The 22,195-nt window shown below is 40.1% G+C and overlaps 1 protein-coding gene across 8 annotated transcripts in view; it reads right to left on the bottom strand.

Moving 5' to 3' along the window:
* WDR17 (WD repeat domain 17) overlaps positions 1–22,195 on the bottom strand; it is a 70,063-nt gene that overhangs the window by 9,670 nt on the left and 38,198 nt on the right. For 4 of the 8 annotated variants that reach the window (XM_027529896.1, XM_027529891.1, XM_027529894.1 and 1 more), the window contains 14 exons: positions 20,862–20,948; positions 17,422–17,586; positions 15,522–15,724; positions 13,985–14,134; positions 13,767–13,897; positions 12,879–13,004; positions 11,241–11,396; positions 10,272–10,336; positions 7,118–7,250; positions 6,577–6,668; positions 5,228–5,327; positions 3,905–4,044; positions 933–953; positions 631–742 (listed from right to left, as the gene is read on the bottom strand). In XM_027529896.1, coding sequence (XP_027385697.1) covers positions 631–742; positions 933–953; positions 3,905–4,044; positions 5,228–5,327; positions 6,577–6,668; positions 7,118–7,250; positions 10,272–10,336; positions 11,241–11,396; positions 12,879–13,004; positions 13,767–13,897; positions 13,985–14,134; positions 15,522–15,724; positions 17,422–17,586; positions 20,862–20,948 — 1,681 coding nt within the window. The remainder of the gene's footprint in view (positions 1–630; positions 743–932; positions 954–3,904; positions 4,045–5,227; positions 5,328–6,576; positions 6,669–7,117; positions 7,251–10,271; positions 10,337–11,240; positions 11,397–12,878; positions 13,005–13,766; positions 13,898–13,984; positions 14,135–15,521; positions 15,725–17,421; positions 17,587–20,861; positions 20,949–22,195) is intronic. The other 4 variants (XM_027529900.1, XM_027529897.1, XM_027529895.1 and 1 more) reach the window with 2 other exon arrangements.

Below are 22,195 nucleotides of genomic sequence, written 5' to 3'. Positions count from 1 at the left end.
AATATTTTGATCACTTTTGTATGTAATCTTGATAGATTCCTATATTCTGTAATGGAGCATTTATAAAAAGCACTTTAGAATAAGCATGCAAATTTCACCATACTTCAGTAATTCTTTTCAAGATCCTATTTTTTAAAAGTCAGCATGCATGTGTGGATGCTAAGTCACTTCAGTTGTTTCTCACTCTCTGCGACTCTATGGACTGTACTCTGCCAGGCTTCTCTGTCCATGGGATTCTCTGGGAGGGGGTACCTAAAGATGCAAAGGGCTTGCGATGGGCAGTTACATGTGTTGACACTCTCATTTCAACATTAACCAATTATGGCAAGTTCCTTACCTTCTCTGAGTTCACTTTCTTTATAAATTAGGAACAGTATGCCCTACTTTTCACAGTTTTGTGAGACTTGAGTCAATAGCCAACAGATGTGAAAATTTAGAACAGCCCTCAAAATACAGTAGAAATTCAATCAATGTTTTTTGTTACTGTTATAATTTTTGCTGTCTTTATAAGAGGATCCTGAAAGGATCATATGTTTGTTTCTCTGCAAGAATTTCTATTTGACCAAACCTAAAACTAACGAAATCACAGCACGGCATTCCAAATGGGAACAATGAGTATCGCTAGCATACCTTCTCATGGAGATCGTTTCTCTCTTCAGTACACCCTGGGTAGAAAGCACAGAGTTTTACTAACTGTAGTTCACTGTCAGGAGTCATGAGGAGAAGGTCAGCTGCCAAATCCCTATTCACATGACAAAAGGGGAAACGTCAATGAGGGAAAAACTGAGAAACAACGTTTTAGAACTCTTTCAAAGGAAGGAGAATCTCCCCTGCCTTTCTATTTACATAAAGAGTACTGATTTCCTACTTATGAAATTCCTCTAAATGTAGATTACAGAAACCAAAGGGCATGAAGGAAAACTAGGTAATACCTGTATCCAACGGATGGAAAGCTAAAAAGAAAATAAATTTGAATATCATGAATATGTGATGAAAGCCAAGAAAAGGTGAACTTTTACCAGTAAGTGTAAAAGCAAAAAAGAAGTGTTCTTGGTTCTTGGTTATACAAGCATATTCTCTTAAGATAATGCAGCTATCTTAATAATTGTGTTTTAAATTTGTGGAGCTCTACTACTAGCCACGAGGATTATACACTTCACCTGGAGGTAAGCCTGGTCCATGTATTTCAGTGTATGCACTTGATCCTGGTTTCTGGTACACATACCTATGGCTGCATAAAGGAAGGGCTCTTGAAGGGAGTTAAGAAGAAACAAGTTTGCTTTCTATTAAAAGCATCCTCTGTGGCTCAGCAGTAAAGACTGCCTGCAATTCAGGAGCCACAGGAGACGTGGGTTCAGTTCCTGGGTCGGGAAGATCCCCTGGAGGAGGGCATGGCAGCCCACTCCAGTATTCTTGTCTGGAGAATCCCATGGACAGAGGAACCTGGTGGGCTACAGGCCTTGGGTTGCAAAGAGTCAGACACGACTGAACAACCAAGCATGCACACAACACAGGATGTATGCTCAGTTGAAAGATCTTTAATCCTCTTCAAAATTTAATATCTATTTATAGTTTGCTCCTTTTTCAGTTTTTAGAAAGAAGTAATCATATTTTATTTGAATGAGATGCTGACTTCTAGCACAGAGTCAGTCACCTTTGTGGGTAAGTGTCTGAGTTAGATCTCACACTCTGGTTGGGTTTGAGGCAGTAGGGAACTGGGTCCTCAGGAGGGCCGGTCAGTGTTAAGATCCATTCACATCTGACACTGATGGTGGGGCACCACTCAGTTCTAGGGGGGAGGGAGCTCTTACATCACTGTGAGATATGGGTCAATTTTAGAGTAACTCTAAGATTATCGATTCACTCTGAAGCCCCCAGACCCAACAGGAAAGACTGGGAAGCTCTGTTCTCTTTCTGACTTAGCTGTAGTCAGCTGAATGTCTATGTTCCCCCAAAAGCCCTAGGTTGACATCTAACCCTCAATGTGATGGTATTAGGAGGTAGAGTCTTTGGGAGGTTGCAGTGCAGAGCCCTGAGGAAAGGGGTTAGTACCCTGATAAAGGAGGCCACAGGGAGTTTCCTAACCCTTTTCTCCATGTGAGCACAGCAAAAACAGCCAGTAAGAACCAGGAAGCCCGCTCTTATCAGACACCAAATCTGCCAGTTTATCTTGAACTTCTCTCTTGTTTGTAGGCCACCCAGTCTGTGGTATTTTACACTAAGATAGTAGCTAAGAGTACAAACTGTAAAGCCAATTTATGTAACTTTTAGTTTTGGTCATAAAATTTACTGAGACCAGTAAGTCTCTGTAAACTTATGCTACCGTCGAGCATCCAGTGAACTGCACATGCAAGGACAGCAGTGTCCTTGGCTGTGATCGTCACCACCATCGTCCTCTGTGCCGTTCCGCAGCAGCGTCTGCATCACCCGCTGTTCAGACTGAGGGTGTGTGTGCAGGCAGTGTGGAGAAGTGAAGTCCTGACGAGCAAGCTTATTTAAAATCTCTCAAGGTTCTAAGTATTTTGGGGAAAGCGAGGGCAGAAGTCTAAAATCATCTTTATTCAACAAGCCCCTGTTGAGGGTCAGGACTGTCTCTGTCATCCACGATGAAGCACGGTCCGCCCTAGGAAGCAGGCTCTGAGACACAAGGGAGAACAGCTCTGAGCTCCAGCCTCCCCAGGTCTTTCCCAGGTTTAACTCTGAAGAGCAGAGCTCCCCAGCCTCCGGGATCTAACGCCTGATGATCTGAGGTGGAGCTGATGTGATAATAATAGAAATAAAGTGCATAATAAATGTAGTATGCTTCAATCATCCCCAAACCATCTCCCCACTTCCGGTGTGTGGAAAAATTGTCTTCCACGAAACTGGTCCCTGGTGCCAAAAGGTTGGAGACTGTTGTCTTAAAGCATCACCCAAGTTGGTTCCAAGTGTACAGTCATACCATCTTTGTTATCACTCTCCACTAGAAAAGAGACTTTATTTTCTAAACCTTTAACTAATACACAAGTACCAGCCAGAATGAGTGTAGATATGCAGAATTTACAACGTGGGAATGTGTGGTCCTAATAATCTTAGAAAGTGCATGCCTATTGTTTCATGATGCTTTATGTGCTTGAAATATCACAAATTAGAACTGGGTGACTTCAGAATAAGTGATAGTAGATTTCATTATATGCTCACAGTAGTTCTTACTATTAATTCACATTCATAGCACCATTTCCTTCACAATCTTATTTTTTATTTACAAAGGAGACATTTAAAAATGCAATATCTTTAAATGTGATATTTTTAAAATATTGCATTTTAAAAATATCACATGCAACTTTTTAAAAAATGCATTTTATCACTATGAAACTATTCTTTAACTTTAGAAATGCTCACCATGTACATATATATGTATATAATGGAATATTACTCAGACATAAAAAGGAGTGAAATCAGGTCATTTGTGATGATGTGGTTGGATCTAGTCTGTCATACACAGTGAAGTAAGTTAGATAAAAACAAACATCACATATTTTAATGCATATATATGGAATATAGAAAAGTGATACAGATGAACCTATTTCCAGGGCAGGAGCCCAACAAAGACATAGAGAAGAACTTGGGGACACAGCAGGGAAGGAAAGGCTGGGACTAACTGAAACCGCACCACTGATGCATACTCACCACCACGCATAAAACAGATAGCGAGTGGGAGGCTGCTGAATAACACAGGGAGCTCAGCTCGGGGCTCTGTGACGACCTAGAGGGGTGCTGGGATGGGGCTGGGTGGGAGAGGGGTCCAAGAGGGAGAGGATGTATGTATACATGTAGCCGATTCACTTCCCTGTACAGCAGAAACTATTAATAACATAATACTGTCGAGCAATCACACTCCCCATTAGAAAAGAAAAACGCTCACCACGCTGGGATCATCATGCACTTCCTCGCCAGTAACTCCAGGGCATAGTGGGTTGCGGGTGCTGCGGGCTCTCCCAGCACAGTGCCCACACACACAGCCAGCTCCAGCTCGTTTCCACGAATCAGGTACGCCATAGCCAGCTTGCTCAATGAGAAAATAACACCTTCAGTTTCACAGGTGATCGGCAGGATCATTACTCCCCGCCAAGCTCACAAAGTAGATCAAGTTGTATTAACCTATAGCCAATTATTCTTTTAAGATGGTGAATGTAATATTTCTATAATGTACTTGTCCCTTCTCCAGGGGATCTTCCCGACCCAGGGACTGAACCCAGGTCCCCCAAATTGCAGGCAGATTCTTTACCATCGGAGCCACCAGGGAAGCCCACAGGGTACTTAGGCAAGGGCAACTACAATTTTCAGGTGGGAAAGCTGATAAAGGGACATAGAGTAATTTTTATAATTTAAGAGTTTCGAACCTTTGCTTACATTTTGGGAAAAGGCAATGGCACCCCACTCCAGTACTCTTGCCTGGAACATCCCATGGACAGAGGAGCCTGGTAGGCTGCAGTCCATGGGGTCGCTAAGAGTCGGACACGACTGAGCGACTTCCCTTTCACTTTTCACTTTCACGCACTGGAGAAGGAAATGGCAACCCACTCCAGTGTTCTTGCCTGGAGAATCCCAGGGACAGGGGAGCCTGGTGGGCTGCCATCTATGGGGTTGCACAGAGTCGGACACGACTGAAGTGACTTAGCAGTAGCAGCTTACATTTTTGGAATTAACAGCGGTCTGTCTGCAATAGCCTCAACATGGCCTTCAGTCCATCAGAAAAAGTAAATTCTTAGAATCTTCCTCAGTAGTGTACAGTGATTATCAATTATCCCTTACAGTCAATATATCTAAGGACACATGCAAAATAGAACCGATATCTTTACTTAATGGTTTTCCCATGACATTAGTGGATTAAATGAAAAATAATTTAAAAACATAACTTGTGAAGAACATACTAAAGTGTTTATAAAAATAACTGCTTTCAAAAGTCAGATATTCTGAGTTCCAGGCCAGTGATTTTTCCCTTCACCACACTAGTGCTTCTCATATATGATAAAAACTTAGAGTAAGATTGTCACAAATATGTATCTTGTGATAAAAATTTAAAAATAGGTGAATAAAAGATTTCATAATCTGCAGAGTTAACCTGTGTTTATTGAGTACGGAATCGCTCAGGCTCAGAAAGCATGCAAAACCAGATCTTACACAGAAAGTCACCGTATCTTCCCCCTCAAACATCATGACACACATGAGCCACCCTGAAATGTACCTCAATATTGTCCACAGCCAGGTGGCAACAGGCGGCTAGAACTGCTCGGCCATCCTGAAAATACCATTCTGCCAGCTCTCTGCAGGCTTCCTGCAGGAGTCTAGGAAGAAGAAGCATACATATTCAATGGAAACACAAGGACTCCATCATAAAAGTGAATGGATGCTCTTTTATAATAAGCTGATTAAGGGATCAAACAAGATATAATTGTATACCCTTGGTTTAGGTATAGAGATTGATTTGGGGGAAAAAATCAGGAAAGCAGTCTTTCTTAGTAGATGAGCTGACGAACCACCTCCCTCTCCCAATTTTTCCTCTTTTCAGAAAAGCCTAATTTTAAGAACTTCCTATCCTACACTGAATAATTTATGCCTCAGCTATAGGGGCAATTAACATGAAGAGAATTATAGGTTGAAAATTTATGTGGAGATGGGAACAGGGGTAGTGTATGTTGCTAAGAGATCATTAAATGCCAAGTTTAGAAATGGCAGGGGACAGCAGTAAAGGAGCAGGAAGGAAAATGTCAGTCTTAATGCGCTCAACATTTTGTGATCATTTTTTCACTTGATAAGTGTCCTAAAAGTTTAAATATCCTATTTTCTGGAGCAATGATAGGAGCAAAGAGAAGACACAAAGAAAGGCAGATTATTAGATTTGAAAATGGTCAAAAGGCTGGAGAATCCTAATTTCTATTCCTTTTAAAAACATAAGTATTTTGATTTATTTTTATTTTTAGATTAAAAAAAAAAGCTTACTGAATTACAGTTGATTTATAACGTTGTGTAGTGTCTTCTGTATAGCAAAGCGAATCAACCCTTCCTTAGATACTTTTCCCGTATAGGTCATTACAGAGTGTTGAGTAAAGTTCCCTGTGCTATACAGTGGGTCTTTATCAGTTATGTTTTATATACACTAGTGTGTATGAGTCAAGAGGCCGGATGTTATTCTAGATGCTAACACCCGATTGTGAATGATGTCAGGGAGATGCTATCTACACCGAGGCTATGGTGAAACATTCACAAATAGCATTTTATTTTCACTGTCTCTCTTCCCCAGCAGGTTTGATCAGATTTTCAAGGATTTAGGTGCTTTATATGCAATTACTGTACTGAAATGCAGTTTGCTTTTCTGGAAGCTATGTAAGATGTGTGCAGGCTGTGTCTACGTGCCTGACTTTTCCCTCCTCATCCAGGGGCAGGTGCTGTCATGAAACGAGACTGCAGTGAGAAATGTAGTTGAGGACATGGGACAGCCAAGCGCTCTGTGTACAAGGAAGGATGATCTCAAAAGCCCCTAAAGGGAAACCAGCCACAAAAATATTGACTCCAAGCAAAGAATGAATCACTCACTCTTTAAAGTCTTCCTTGTAGATATCATCAGAAAAAGAAGGTCCTTTGGGTGTCGAAACATGGAAGGTCTGCATATTTCCCTCACAAGCAGCCTGGAATTTAATGCAATCTTTGGTTAATCTTTGGCTGTTGATAATAGATCAACTTCAGAAAATTATTTTGAACAAAGTATATTCAAACCACGTTTGAAATTTATACTACAATTTGGAGATACCCTTAGAATTTGGAAAACAAACAAACCCATAAATTACACTGTATCAACATGAAGCACCAAGTCTACTTGAAAGAGTCGTTCAAGTGTATACAATGTTCGGCAAAATAGACCAGATCAGAATTCAGAGATGCTTGCCTGTTTAAAGATCTAAAAGAAACTCAGTGTGATCAGAGCAAAGGCAGGGTGATGGAAATGTCCAGGAAAGAAGGCCGGGATACGGGCAGAAGTCAAGGCACCTATGACTTAATCAATCACGTGAACATGACCACCCCCTCCCAAACACGCCCCCACAAAGCTGTGCAGCCCATGTAAATCACATGTTTTTACCTGTGCAACAAGCAGAGCTTCTTTAAGCTGACCTCTTGACATAAAAAAATGGACTAATTTTTTTACATCACCAATGGCTATGCAATACGGAATGACATCATCCTTATCTTCCTGGATTAACTGATCAGCTCTCCTAATAAAGTAACAACAATGTTTTTTTAAGAAATACTAATTTCAAGGTTCTCAGCTGGACTCAGATTTTCTGAAATGCTAAAAATATCTAAAATTTGATCAGTATTCACAAAGACTTAGCTTTTTTTTTTTTTTTAAGACTTAGCTTTATAATCACACCATTATTGGAGGATAAAAGTTTTCTGAAACAATACTATAGGCACTTGTTTCTTCCATAAAACATTGCAGATTTTCCTATTTTAAAGGCGCTGCTGCTGCTGCTGCTGCTGCTGCTAAGTCGCTTCAGTCGTGTCCAACTCTGTGCGACCCCAGAGATGGCAGCCCACCAGGCTCCGCTGTCCCTGGGATTCTCCAGGCAAGAATACTGGAGTGGGTTGCCATTTCCTTCTCCAATGCGTGAAAGTGAAAAGTGAAAGTAAAGTCGCTCAGTTGAGTCCGACTCTTAGCGACCCCATGGACTGCAGCCTACCAGGCTCCTCTGTCCATGGGATTTTTCCAGGCAAGAGTACTGGAGTGGTGTGCCATTAGGTCTTAAATCAATATAGCTTATCTACTAAAGTGAGGAATATATTTTTCTTAAAATAAGTTGTTACCTAGATATGTATGATGGAATATCTACTCTCAACTGGATTAACGTCTACTTTATTAAAGACAGAGAATTTTAAATGTCTTAATGGCACCATAATGAATGGACACACTCTAAATGCAAGCAGGCTAAAATCATGAAAAAGGATAATTTAAGAGCACAGATATTGATAGTAAAATGCAAAACATTGTTAGTGCCCCAAGCAGGGTAGTTCAAAGAAAAATGTTCTAGATATTTGAGGGGGAGAGGGGACCTGAGTTTGGAGATTATGGAGGATATACACGTCTGTTTGTCTCTTTCTCTCTCTTTGTATCCATCACTGTCTGTCTGTTTCTCTTTTCCTGTTTTTGGTCCCACTTTCTCAACGACCAACCTCATTAACTCCACTCTTAATGTTTAACCTTAGTTTTGTTGAAAACTAACTTGACGTATTTAATCTATGCTGGCATTTGCAATAAACTTCATTTTAATTGCCAACCTCTGGGCAGGTGCAGTAGACACTTTTCATATGGTCTGCCTTCCCTGGTGGCTCAGATGGTAAAGAATCTACCTGCAATGCAGGAGACCTGGGTTCGATCCTTGAGTTGGCAAGATGACCTGGAGAAGGAAATGGCAACCCACTCCAGTATTCTTGCCTGGAGAATCCCATGGAGGGAGGAGCCTGGCAGGCTACAGCCACAGGTTTGCAGAGTTGGACATAACTGAGCAACTAACAGATCACTGTTAACAGTCTTCAGTTCCTAGGGTTTTTCCCAACAAGGCTTTCACCATTTGACTCTGACTTCCCTGTTACAGCTGTTAAGAAACACTCTCTTCCTGGACATTTATAAGTTGGACTGAGAGACCGCCTTTCAATCTCTGCAAATGGTTGAATCCATAAAACATAAACTTGGAAGTTGAAGGGAGATGATTTTCTGGCCACCATGTGAACTAAGGAGTAGAGAAAATCAGGCGGGTTGAAACAAAATTGTTCTGTGACATAAATATCCTCTGCTAACTTGACTTTATTAAGGTCTCAGTGGGAGCAAGGACTTTACAATTGTTTGGTGAGGGTACATGAACTGAGAATCACTCAGGATTCTTAGAGCTTAGGATAAGGAGCCTGCAGTCTGAGAGCTGGAGCCAGCCTATTGCTTCACTTATCTGGGGAGAGTAGTTGCTGGAAACGGTCCCCGTTCCCTTGGTTAATGTGTTAATTCCCCTGGATTTCATGCTTAGTCTCTGATTAATTTTATTGGTACTTGTGAGTCACAGCTGAAATTTTTCTAAACCATGCAACAAAAACCAAATGCTTCATTTTTAATGCCAGAAACAAGGTAATTACTCACTAAATAGTACTCGTCGGTAACTGGCACATAGTGAGGACTAAATATTTGTGGACTGAATGAATAGAACAGGATAGAGAATAGTCTTATGTTATGGGTTGGAATGCGTCCCCCTCACTGCCATCGAAAGATCCGTGGAAGTCCTAACCCATGTGCATGCTTAGCCTCTTCAGTCGTGTCCGATTCTTTGCAACCCTATGGACTGCAGCCCACCAGGCTCCTCTGTCCATGGGATTTCCCAGGCAAGAATACTGGAGTGGGTTGCCATGCCCTCCTCCAAGGGATCTTCCCGACCCAGGGATAGAACCTGTGTCTACTGCATTGCAGGCTGATTCTTTAAAGTGAACGTGACTTTATTTGGAAATTGGGTCTTTGCTGAAATAGTTAATATAGGGTTATACCAGATTAGGGTAAACTCTAAATCTGATATGACCGGTATCCTCGTTCAAAAGGGGGAAATGTGGACTCAGAGACACATGGGGGATAATGCATGTGAAGATAAGGGGGCCACCAAAGTGCCAAGGGCTGTAACCACCAGAAGTCAGGGGAGAAGAGTGGACCTGATTCCTTCTCGAAACCTCCAAGAGAAAGCAACCCTGCCCACAGCTTGATAGCAGATCTCTAGCCTTCAGAACCTCCAGAATTGGGAGAGAACACATTTCTGTGATTTGAAACACTCTGTGGTCCTTTGTTATGGCAGCTCCAGTAAACCAATACACCTCAGAAAAAATCTCGTTTTCTGCATTCCAGTCAAGGACATCCAGGTAACCTTGTTCAGTGGTAAAACGTCTTTACCATCAGCACTACTTGACATCCATACATTTCAACTGCAATACATTAAGGAGTGAGCATGCTGACTGATGCGTCCTTTCCTCTATCAACATGGGGAAACTTGCCTTCCACCACTGTTCTTATCAGACGTCAGGTCAAATACAAAAATGCCAAAATGACTGATAACCGACTTGTTTATTGTATCAGGAGATACAAAATTCAGTTATCGTTTAAAACAACGGAAAAGTCAAAAATCCCAAGGGCTACTAGCATATGTACATGTTGTTTCCATTTTAACAAAACGTTAAACGTCCATCTGGGCACAGACGGTCCGCCTCACCTCTGCATCAGCTTCTTCCAGTATTTCACAGACACGCTTGGCGCAACTGACAAGGCTTTGTCCCACTAGAACGGGAGAAAAGCAGAAACAGATGCATTTGGAGTGTGTGGTCTAATTCTTAATAGACATTTATTTTAAATGAACTCAAATCTATAGTGTTAGTTTTTAAGCTGAATACAGTCAGGAAAGCTGCTCTCATGGCGGGAAAGGAGCCACGCCTCTGCTTGGCTCTATTTCAGTCACCACCCACCTCCAGAAGGCAACCAACTTTCTCAATTTTAATAGGATGGATCCATCCTGACCTTTTTGGAGAACTCTGTTTTGCTAATTCTGTGCTCCCTGGAGATTGGGACATGCCAGAGGAGCACTCTTCAGCAGCTGACCCTCAGAGAAGACACTTCTCTGGGCCAGCGTGGGATGGACAAAGTGTTAGGGGAGTCCACTGGAAGCAAATCAGCCAACATAGATTTTTTTTAGGAATCAGAGACTCCAGGCTTAGGCAGTGGTTCTCAAAGGCAAGGCTGTGTGAGGAGAAGCTGGGGTGTGTGTGTGTGTGTGTGTGTGTGTGTGTGTGTGTGTGTAGCTCTGTCATGTCTGACTCTTGCAACCCCATGGGCTGTAGCCTGCTAGGCTCCTCTGTCCATGGGATTTCCCCGGCAAGAATATTGGATTGGGCTGCCATTTTTTTCTCCAGGGCTTGCTTAGAAAAGCACCATGTTGGGCTCCATCCCTGGAGCTCCCGAGCCTGTCGTCTGGGTGGGAAATGCATATCTAATGATGTATCTATTGATAACAACGCTGACACTGCTCCCTGGGATCTCACTGCAATAGCTCCTGCTCTGAGGCACACCCTTGATATCAGGTGAGCACAGGACCAACCAGACCTGGAGAAAGACAAGCTTGAAATTGAGTATTTAACTAAGAATACTGTTGTTAAACTCTTTTGATTTTGCTTTAACAGCCCATTACCTCTCCAAGTTCAACCATCAGCTCACAGTATCTCTGAATCTGTCCCAGCCGCAAGTGTATCTGGGCAGCTTCCTTCAGTCTTTCCTCTTTGGTAGGGACACCAATACCACCACCAAACTTAGACATCTTCACTGTGGTGAGTTCTTGGGCTTCAGACTGGGTACGAAGAAAATGAAATTTCCTGAATTTTGTTACACAAGAGCTAGTGATAACTGATGATTATAAAAGCATCATATGGATACAGACTTTATAAACATACAGAGCTGGAAATTAAATATTTTTTTAAAATCACTGCTTTTTCTCCATAAAGCATAAAGTTCTTTAAATGTAATATTTTGTTATGGTAGATAGTGGGGTTCGGATGTGGCTGGTGCTGGTGGGAAGAAGCTGAATCCAATTTTTCTTAAAACTCACCAGAAATCTGGAGGTCAAAAGGAAGTGAGTGATAAAGTAATATGTGACTGGTGGAAAAAAAATATATAAAGGATTTTAATAACAACCTAAAAATTACTGGCTCACTCTCATTGGCTTTTATAGTGCCAAAGGTAACTGTTATAGTCATTAGGTGCTTGTAATCAAAGCAGAGACATTACTTTGCCAACAAAGGTCCATCTAATCAAGGCTATGGTTCTTCCAGGGGTCATGTACGGATTTGAGAGTTGGACTACAAACAAAGCTGAGGGCTAAAGAATTGATGCTTTTGAACTGTGGTGTTGGAGAAGACTCTTGAGAGTCCCTTGGACTGCAAGGAGATCCAACCAGTCCATCCTAAAGGAGATCAGTCCTGGGTGTTCACTGGAAGGACTGGTGCTGAAGCTAAAACTCCAATACTTTGGCCACCTCATGGGAAGAGCTGACTTACTGGAAAACACCCCTGATGCTGGGAAACACTGAAGGCGGGAGGAGAAGGGGACGACAGAGGATGAGATGGTTGGATGGTATCACCGACTCAATGGACATGAGTTTGAGTAAGCTATGGGAGTTGGTGACGGACAGGGAGGCCTGGTGTGCTGAGGTTCATGGGGTTGCAAAGAGTCAGACACGACTGAGAGACTGAACTGAACTGACTGAATCAAAGAAGTACTTCTTATGGAAATGACTGTTTCTTACACCATGAAATCCACACCCCTGGCACACTGCTCCCCATGGTCTAACAGTTAAATCAACCACTGATACTTCAAATATAAAAGCTTTTTCTTCTTTCTCATCCCAGGACTGGTTTGCTATTGGCATTGCATATCACTTCATGTACAAGGTGTACTGAAATCCATTAAAGGATAAGGTATGATCATTTTTAATAAAACATATCCCAGAAGACAGCCTAGCAGGCCTCTGAGACAAAAATCACACACATGATCATCTGGTAATAGGGTGAAGGTAAAACATTTCAGGGATCTTCCAAGTGGCGTCTGAAGAATTTCATGAGATTCACTCTGTGGAGATCATGACTGCCTTAGTCTGCTCCCAAATAACTCATACTATCATGATCAATTTTTATTGAAGATTTGTCTCTTTAGTGTTCATTTCTTTTAGCCTATCCACTCTAATTATATACATTAAAATAATTTCCATATTTTAATGACAAAAAGGCAAAAGTAATTTTTGTTTTAGCACAGCACAATTGCATATGCTACTTACCGTTCTGAATTTAATAAGATGCTTCAAGTGCATTATTCCTTTGCAGTAGTTCTGAGGAAGTAAGCTATCATCTTGCCCTTTTATCACTGCAACTAAGTTCCATAAATTGTCACTGCCACCTGGAGGCTAAAAAGTTGATACAAGACACCCAAAGACATAACATGAAGTAAAAACTTCAGAGCATTTTGCATCTTTAAAAATACAACGCAGGCATATAAAACTTGAGAAATTAACAAAACAATATTTTCCTTATTCTTGATTTTTAAAAAAAAGAAATTTGTGTCTCTTTATTTTTATTTGTGTTTTTGACCACACACCAAGCTGCATGCAGGGTGGTCTTAGTTTCCTGACTAGGGATCGAAGCCAGACCCCTGTATTGGGACATGCAGTCTTAATCATGGACCACCAGGGAGATTCCTACCTTACTTACAGGTTCTGGTTTCCGTTTGCTTTCTTACACTGGGACAACACACGTAAAGATGTGAACTTCATGACAAAAGTTGGAGTCTTTTCTCCTAATTGTTACGGTTGTTTGGACGGATGCGTGTGCTTTCATTTTGAGGCAAAGTAGTGAAATGTTTTCACAGTATCAAGAAAAGAATTGACTGCTTTTGAGTCAACCTTACATGCTGGATCCCCATTCACACACAGCACGAAATAAGTCAGAGTCTTTACAAATGGTATTTTGATAGATGCTGGATTGTTATCTGTGCCATATTTGTGCCCACTCTTTTAAGAACAATGTAGCATTATGTTCATTTGGATAAATTGTGATTTGACAACCGATTTCAATAAAACATTTGCTTCACTTAAAAAAAAAAAAAAAAGTCATCATGACTCTTTTTGGCTAAAGGGGAAATTTTCACATTTAATTCTTGCAATACTTACAGATAAACATTCTGAAAACCATCTGAGTTTTTTCACACGAAGGTTTCCACTTAGCTTCTCTATCTCCTGTTTGATATCTCTTGACACTTTGCCGCAGAGCAGAGGGGGCGCGCCCTGCTCTATGGCAGAATCTGGAGAAGGGACACAACCTAATGAGAAAAGCAAGCTTATCAAACCGTATTTAGAAACAAGGTCTAATACGTGCAGAGCTTCAACACCTGTGTTCCCGAGGATTTCTTCCCAGGGTCTGTCTGCCAGAATATTTATTTGTAAAGGAGTGATTAATGGTGTTAATGACCAGAGTCTCACTGTAGAGTCCCGGGAGCACGAGGCCATTGTGAAGGGGCGGCGTGGGTGGCATGTTAAACCTGGTGGAAGAAATAAAGCCATTTACTAAAGGAAGCACTGAAAAAAATGTATTTATATGTACCTCCTAAGTGTGAGAAGTGTTAGTCGCTCAGTTGTATCTGACTCTTTGTGACCCCGTGGACAGTAGCCTGCCGGGCTCCCCTGTCGTGGGATTCTACAGGCAAGAATACTGGAGTGGGTTGCCATTCTCTTCTCCAGGAGATCTTCCCAACCCTGCGATGAAACCCAGGTCTCCTGCATGGCAGGCAGATTCTTTTACCTTCTGAAACACCAGGGAAACCCTACTTTCTCAGAACTGAAGTTATGAAGAAATGCTCTAAATAACATTTCTGTCTTGGCTATAAATGACACACGGATGTTTAAAACAAAAAAGTACTCAGCATCTTCTGTAGACAGGAATACAGGGTTGAATAATTATTAGAAAGCAGATGGTCCTGGATGAAAATGTTGAAGCTGCATTTCAGTTGGTGTATCAGCAAACTGACAGTCATATCAATGGAATACACAGTGATCTGTGAGTTAATGGTTGGCTGTTCTCATTACAAGATAAAGAAAGATTTGAGAACCTTGCACTTTAGAACGTCCACCAGTGGGCTCTGTCCCATCCTCAGTCCTGCACTGCAGTAACTGAAAGGCCCTGGGGTCAAGCATACGGGCACAAACGACTAGATTAGGGCTGTGTGTGTATACTCAGTCACTCAGTCACGTCCGGCTCTTCCATGACCCCATGGCCTACAGCCCGCCAGGCTCCTCTGTCCATGGGATCCTTCAGGCAAGAATACTGGAGTGCACTAGTTAGGGTTACCTTCCCTCAATGACCATTTTGCATTGGTAATTCAACTACTTAACCCCATCCATGTTTGGGTGCTACAAATGAGAGCAAAGTGATGTGCAAAAGATAAGAAATCTGATTTTCCATTCCCAACTCATTTATACTACAAAACTTTCTGCTATATTAAAAAATAAAATACTGCCCTAAATATCCAAGAATAGAGGTAAAGGAATGGCTAGATAAGTCATAACTAAGTTATGACTGATTTCCTATTTTACAACTTACTGTTGGGGTGATGCAAAGTGAGAAAAACCCAAGCCTCACAGGTGTATATGTGCAACGGTGTGTGTGTGGGGGGGGTGTGTGCTTCTCTGCAGAGACAGGGACACCACAGTGCTAATAACAGCTATCTCCTAATCTTTTCTGGGGGTGTTTTCTATTTTCTTCTGTGCATTCTGCTATCGAAAGAGTAAACTTCTTGAATGCATACTTTCCAATAAGGTAAGTCTTATTTCAAAATGAAACACTGTTAAGATTTCTTCAAAAATATTGTATTCCTCAGAAACTAAATCATTAATACAGCAAAGTTTAGAAGTACATGAAAAACACTTTACCATATACATCTGCACCGTGATCACATACAGTATCCAAACATATTCCTTCTCGTGTGTCCCACACTTTTATAGTATAGTCCCAGCTGCCAGATATTAGCAGGTATGGGATCTCAGTATTCCACATCAGTCCCCTCACAGGTGCCGTGTGTCCACTAAGAATATTTATGCATGCATCTTGAGTGTAATCCCAGATTCGAACAGAACTGAAAACAGAATATTATACATAAATACCATTCAACTTATAATTTATCTAAAGGGTCAATATATTTTTAATGGAGCGTATATTGTTAGTGATTATTTCTTAGCGTACTGAAAAAGAAGTTTATCTTTAAAGATATGTTGATTCTCCACAGCAGAAAGAATGAATAATTAGTTGGGCTAGAGCCAGGCTATTACAATATTTCTTCTTTACTTTTGCTGGTCATTTATTACTGATACTACATATATGATTTCACAATTTATATGTTTGGAAAAACTGCTTTCTTAAATTATCCAGAGCAGATAAAGGCAAAGAAAAAATATGACTAACAACATGTATACAATCATTTAAATGCACTCAGACTATTTGTATCATGAAAATACAGCATATATGATGATGGATATTATTTGAAAAATCAATTCCTATCTATGCTTCTTAAAAAAGATTTTATTGGAGGATAATGACTTTTCAATGCTGTGTTAGTTTCTGCTGTACAACAAAGTGAATCAGCTATATGTGTGTGTATATATATATATATATATATATATACACACTCTCCCTCTTGAGCCTCCCAGGCCTCCATCCCACCCCTCTAGGTCATTACAGAGCTCTATGTTTTTATCAACACAGTAAACAGTGCATGTTTATGTCAGTAAAATAAGTTTCTTAGTCTGTGGAGTCACTCTCAGATCAAGTTCAAAATTTAAATACAAATGGATGCATAATATTACTGGAGTTTACTGACTGTAGAATACAAATATTATTGAAGTAAAATTTTAACTCAAAATCAATTTAAGACCTCCATATGCCAACTCTGCTTGGATAACTCATAATTATCTTTTAGTTACAGATTTACATCAACCTGTAAATATCAAAATATTGATACTCCAAAGGTTATATTACACCATTAGAAGATACATCACATTTTTATTTAAGGCATATATCTCTTTCCGCTTTATATAAAAAAAACTTTTCTTCTTCTCTTTTATACTAGGACAGGATAATGTGGCTACTATTACAACTTTTACTAGCACAAAGTAAGACTTTTCTTACCTAAATTTATCTCCTATTCAAATAGCCCAAACTATGCAAATACATCTGGATGTAAAATACAGACAAGATTTCAGAAACTTTCACAAATCCAGAAAAAAAATGTTAAGTCATTCTCATTTCTAAAATATCTTCTCTTCATGCTAACACATATAATCATCTTTTATTTCATTCTTAATGAAAACAGAGTACAGCTGTTTTCCAATTAGATATGAGAACATTATAAACTCTTCTCTATATTTTACAAAGATTTACTGTTTCAGACATTTTCCCCAGACCCTTCTACAATTTTCATTTCTGTTAACTCTGTCCTTAGTAAGATAGAAATAACCATCTACAGCGAGCACAATAACCTCCTCCAGGGCATTTTCCCAACCCAGGAATGAACCCAGGTCTCTAGCATTGCAGGAGGATTCTTTACCATCTGAGCCATCAGGGAAGCCCAAATAAGGACACAGAAAGCATGAATATGACATTAAGTAAGGAAAAATTTTTAGATGTGTGCAGTTAGATACTTGTTAACTGCCTACTTATTAAGTACATATTTAGAATAGTTCCACATAGAAGTTGGATAATATAAATAAGCACATTTCTAGAAAACTGCATGCTTATGAGTTTCAGGACTAGAAACAAGAATCCAAAAGTGCATACCCATCATCAGAGCCGCTGCAGAGAGTCCCCTCCCTCAGAGGAGACCATCTCACATGGAACACTTTCTCCGTGTGCCCGCTGAACACCTTCAGTGGCTGATCCGAGCTGGTGGCCACATAATAGACACGAACATTTTTGTCTTCACAGCCCGTGGCTATCATGTCTCTGAAACATCATCAGTGGCCATTAAAAAAATGAGAGGGTTGATAATACGTGGTACTGATCGTTTTTAAATGTACACTGTACTAATTTCTAAAACTAGAATGCTCTGCTCCCTTCACGAAGTTACACTACAAACTGACGTAAGCAAAAACATCATTTATAGAAACTGCTCTAGTGCAGTTAGCTTCTCAAGCTTCCCTTTTAATCGGGTAAATTTTTTATTTCCCTCAGATGAGAGATAATGGTATATTTACTTCTCTATGTTTGTTTTTTCAAGATGCCCAGATTCATAACTTGAATATTTCTCAGACCTTTATATTTTGCAACTATTGGAACTTGAAAAGGGTCCCAAATGGTCAGTGATTGAGATTTGTTGAATTGCTAGTAGGCAAGTTATTAACTACTATGCGCCCTGACTGCCAGTAGATTTTTTTTTTTGGTATTGGTACAAATAGCAATGTTTCCCCCAGAAGTGTACTAGAAAACTCCCCAAAGACCAGCGTTGACTCATCTAACAGTAAGTCAGCCACAGTCCTGGTTTTCCAGTTCTCTTTGGTGGTTTCCCCAACTTGAGATGCTTAACTGTTTGATCCAGAAGAATCCTTTGGAAATATAATATGTGGGTACGATCTTTAAATGATCATTGCTCATTATTCTTCCGAGAGTGAGACAAGCTAAGCAACTACTACACCTTAGTGGTCATGCCTGGAGTACCAGCGGAACTGAAGTACTAGGCACACCTGTGAAATCATGAACCAGACACAACAGTCTCTCCAAGGAACATTAACAATCACAGAAACAGTCCCCAGGCCCAAAAGTAAAGAGGGGAAGCTACACATTTTGGACTCAACTGTCATCAAAACCTCCAAACTTCAAACTGCTGATTTTTGTCATATTGGTTATAATAGCTGTATTTATTAAAGCTTACAAGTCAAAATAAATCTTTAAACTAGCATGCTGGTTGGTCTGTAAATGTATAGATTACATGCACCCAAGGCTCACTGATAAACAGGCTTGTTTCTCTATGTGGGAAAATATATTTTGCATAATACAAATACTTACATGTACACAGGAGTATATTTTATATATGTATATGCAGATACACAGATATAAAATCTTAGAAATGAAAAAAAATTTAAAAATGTACACACAGCTATCCAAATTATAAGTTTAGGAATATGAATAAACTTTTATAAGTTCAAGATGTTTTTCACTTATCTCCTAAGACACTAAGTGGAATATAAATACAGAAATTAGAACATTTAGAAAAGATTTTTAAAAACAAAAATGAAATGTCAAAATGAAAATTGAAATTTATTAGACAGGCTTACCAGTAAACATAAAAGTTAAGTATAAAGGACTATTTTTTTTAAAGCTTTCTTAACCAACAAAGCATACTGCATTCATATCTTTTTTTCCCCCTGAATGGTCAAATTCTTAAATTCTTATTAACCCTATAAAAGAGGGAAATAAGAATGTGGAACGATTCTGTTGATCAGATACAGGTAATTCTACTCATTTGTTATGTTCAACAAGTATTTACTACACGTCTACTTTTTCAAGGCATAGTGAGGGTTAGAAGCACAGTGTTCTACTAAGAATACACTGTGAAAAATAGAGAACCATTGCTTATCTCAGGGAGAGGTAGCCAATTCGCAACTAAAACTTAATTTTCTGATGTTAAGTGTCCTAACTACAGTGGAAATTTATCTAAGATGGGGCTCATGGAAGACTTTTCTGCAGAAGTGGTTCCTGAGCTGAGAGACAGGGAGAAGTTATTTATGCCCAGGTCGGGGTGGACTGGGTGGGGTGGGGTGGGAAGGAGAATCCTAAATGCAGGTGAAAACAGGAGCAAAAGCCCTGGGGCGAATATGAGCGGCTGGTTCAAGAAGCTGAAAGCCACTGTGGCCGGACCTAAGACGCAGAGGTAGTGAGGCCTGGAAAGAGATAAGGCACAGAGGAGCCCTGCCTGGCTAGGACTCTGCATGTCATCCCAAGATCAAAGGGAAACTGCTGGGAGATTTAAGCAACAGAAAGCTGTGCTCACATCTGCATGTTTCGATGCTCACTCTGGCAGCCACCTGGAGAACACAAACAGAGGAAGTTGTGACAACAGGTGTGAACCCTGAAATTGATTTAGAAGGCTTTTGTGGAAGTCCCCAAATAGACACATGTCACTGGTTCAGTGGCTGGGGGTGACTAGGAAAAGAACAATTAGATGGAGGCTATGACAGGAATCGAGGGCTGACTGGAGGTGACAGCTGAGGGATGTAAAGTCTAAAAAGGAGACAAGCATCTGGGTGTCAGCGGTTTGTTGCTGGCACTTTCAGGCCACCGAGATGGCCAACACTGCAGAGGAGCTGGTCGTGTGCTCACTTCAGAATCTTTATTGTGTGTTACAAATTCCATATTTACTGGAGGAGATGCATAGGGTCATGATTTTGTATAATCGTGATGTGATTCAGAACCCAGTGCAATATGGTTTGAATATTTCATATGTATATTTTAAAAGCATAATTCACATTATTTTCACAATATTTAAAGAAAGTTTGACTTCTTAAATACAATTTGTTGTTCTTGTTCAGTCGCTCAGTCATGTCCAACTCTTCACAACCCCAAGGACTGAAGCATGCCAGGCATCCCTGTCCTTCACTATCTCCCATAAATTTGATGGGATATATCTGATCCCACGTATTTGATGGCATATAAATGTAATTTACATCCTATCAAAGAGAGGTGTGAAACACAAGACTCTTGGAAGTGCAATGGCTTAAAGGATCAATTTTAGTGGAGGTTTGATGTGGGTTAATTTTTAAATCTAAGCTGATCTTTACATGGTAAATACCAGGCTCTTAAGCAAGGCTGACCTTTCAAAACCATTCTAAGCTCCACATCTTGGGAAATCACCCCCTGTCATGGCATTCACATCAGGTGGAGGCAATGGAAAGTCATGGGGACAGTGCACTGCAGAGATTGCTAAGAGGGTTAGAGCAAGGGCCACATCTCGCAAGCCACACACAGACTGCACTGACTTCCTTTTTCATTAGTGAGCTGTATGCTTTTCCCTAAAGCAGCAGACAGTTGGTGCAAAGTAGGAATCACTATTCCTAAATCATGTAAAAACTTCATGGAATAAAAACATGCAGTTATAAGACGAGATAAGGGGAATATTACCTAAAAAGAGTGATGAATATTACTAATGAGAATAACATCAAACTTTACGGTTATTCAAAATCTTCTAAATGTAATTATTACTTATTTCAGGAAAAAATACTTACTTGTTGTTTTGGCTCCAATCACAACCAAATACTGCAGCTGGATGTCTGTATTTGTGTAGTATTTTACCATCAATTGTTCGAATTATACTGAAATTAAGTATAATATGTTAATAGAAAATTACAACATTCTAAATACGTTATTCAAAGGAAGAAAGCCAAAACTATGTAATTTAAACGAAAGTGTTTTAGTGTAGAGACCTTGTCTGCAAAGCACAGGGAACATTTAAAAGTACCATGTAAATGATATTATCATTATGATAAGTATATTTATATTACATAGTATTAATTATGGCAATCCACTGAACCCTATTTAAAGGAGATACTTTCTTATTTAGAAAATATTTTCTTTATTTAGGAAATACATAGTATAATACACATATTTTAAAACACAAGCATTAGATTTTCAGCTTCAAAATTTAACAGTTGAAAATTTATGTTTAAAACAACTCATTTACAGTGTTGGTTGTATGTATTATTACACCAAGGCCAAGACATGTAAGTCATTATAATATTTTCATGGCACATTTTTAAGGGATACAACTAGAAATCTGGAGGTGCCCTTCTCCCCAAATACATTCCATACACTTTTAATGCAAAAATAAATGAAGCTTAAGACCCTACTGTTGGAGTAGGAAATGGCAACCTATCCAGTATTCTTGCCTAGAAAATTCCACGGGCAGAGGAGCCTGGTGGGCCACAGTCCATGGAGTTGCAAAGAGTCGGACATGACTGAACACACAATATCCTTCTATATTATTACCATAACACAAGGGCTATTAATTCCATTAGGAACACAAAGCTGTGTGTAAATTAATGTACTGCGAAGTTTTGAAAGTCTTTGGAAAAGACCCTTTAAAAATATCCCTATGTCAAAGTGAACATGTTAGTCGTTCAGTCTTGTCTGACTTTTTGTGAACCTGTGGACTATAGCCCACCAGGCTCTACTGTCCATGGAATTCTCCAGGCAGGAATACTGGAGTGGGCAGTCATTCCCTTCTCCAGGGGATCTTTCTAGGCCCACCAAAACTTTTGAGGCTACTAGGGAGTGGTGGTAAGCTACACTTACAAATGTTTAGTGAGACTGTGGTATTTATCATGTAAGTTAATGTCCTGAAAATACACGGTAAAGCTAACTGCTGCTAAGTCGCTTCAGTTGTGTCTGACTTTGTGCGACACCATAGATGGCAGCCCACCAGACTCCCCTATCCCTGGGATTCTCCAGGCAAGAACACTGGAGTGGGTTGCCACTTCCTTCTCCAATGCATGAAAGTGAAAAGTGAAAGTGAAGTTGCTCAGTCATGTCTGACTCTGTGCGACCCCGTGGACTGCAGCCT

The sequence above is a fragment of the Bos indicus x Bos taurus genome, chromosome 27, assembly GCF_003369695.1.
Source record: "Bos indicus x Bos taurus breed Angus x Brahman F1 hybrid chromosome 27, Bos_hybrid_MaternalHap_v2.0, whole genome shotgun sequence".
Taxonomy (NCBI): domain Eukaryota; kingdom Metazoa; phylum Chordata; class Mammalia; order Artiodactyla; family Bovidae; genus Bos; species Bos indicus x Bos taurus.
Note: the sequence above shows the minus strand (reverse complement) of the source record. Positions and strands in the feature narration are given on the sequence as shown.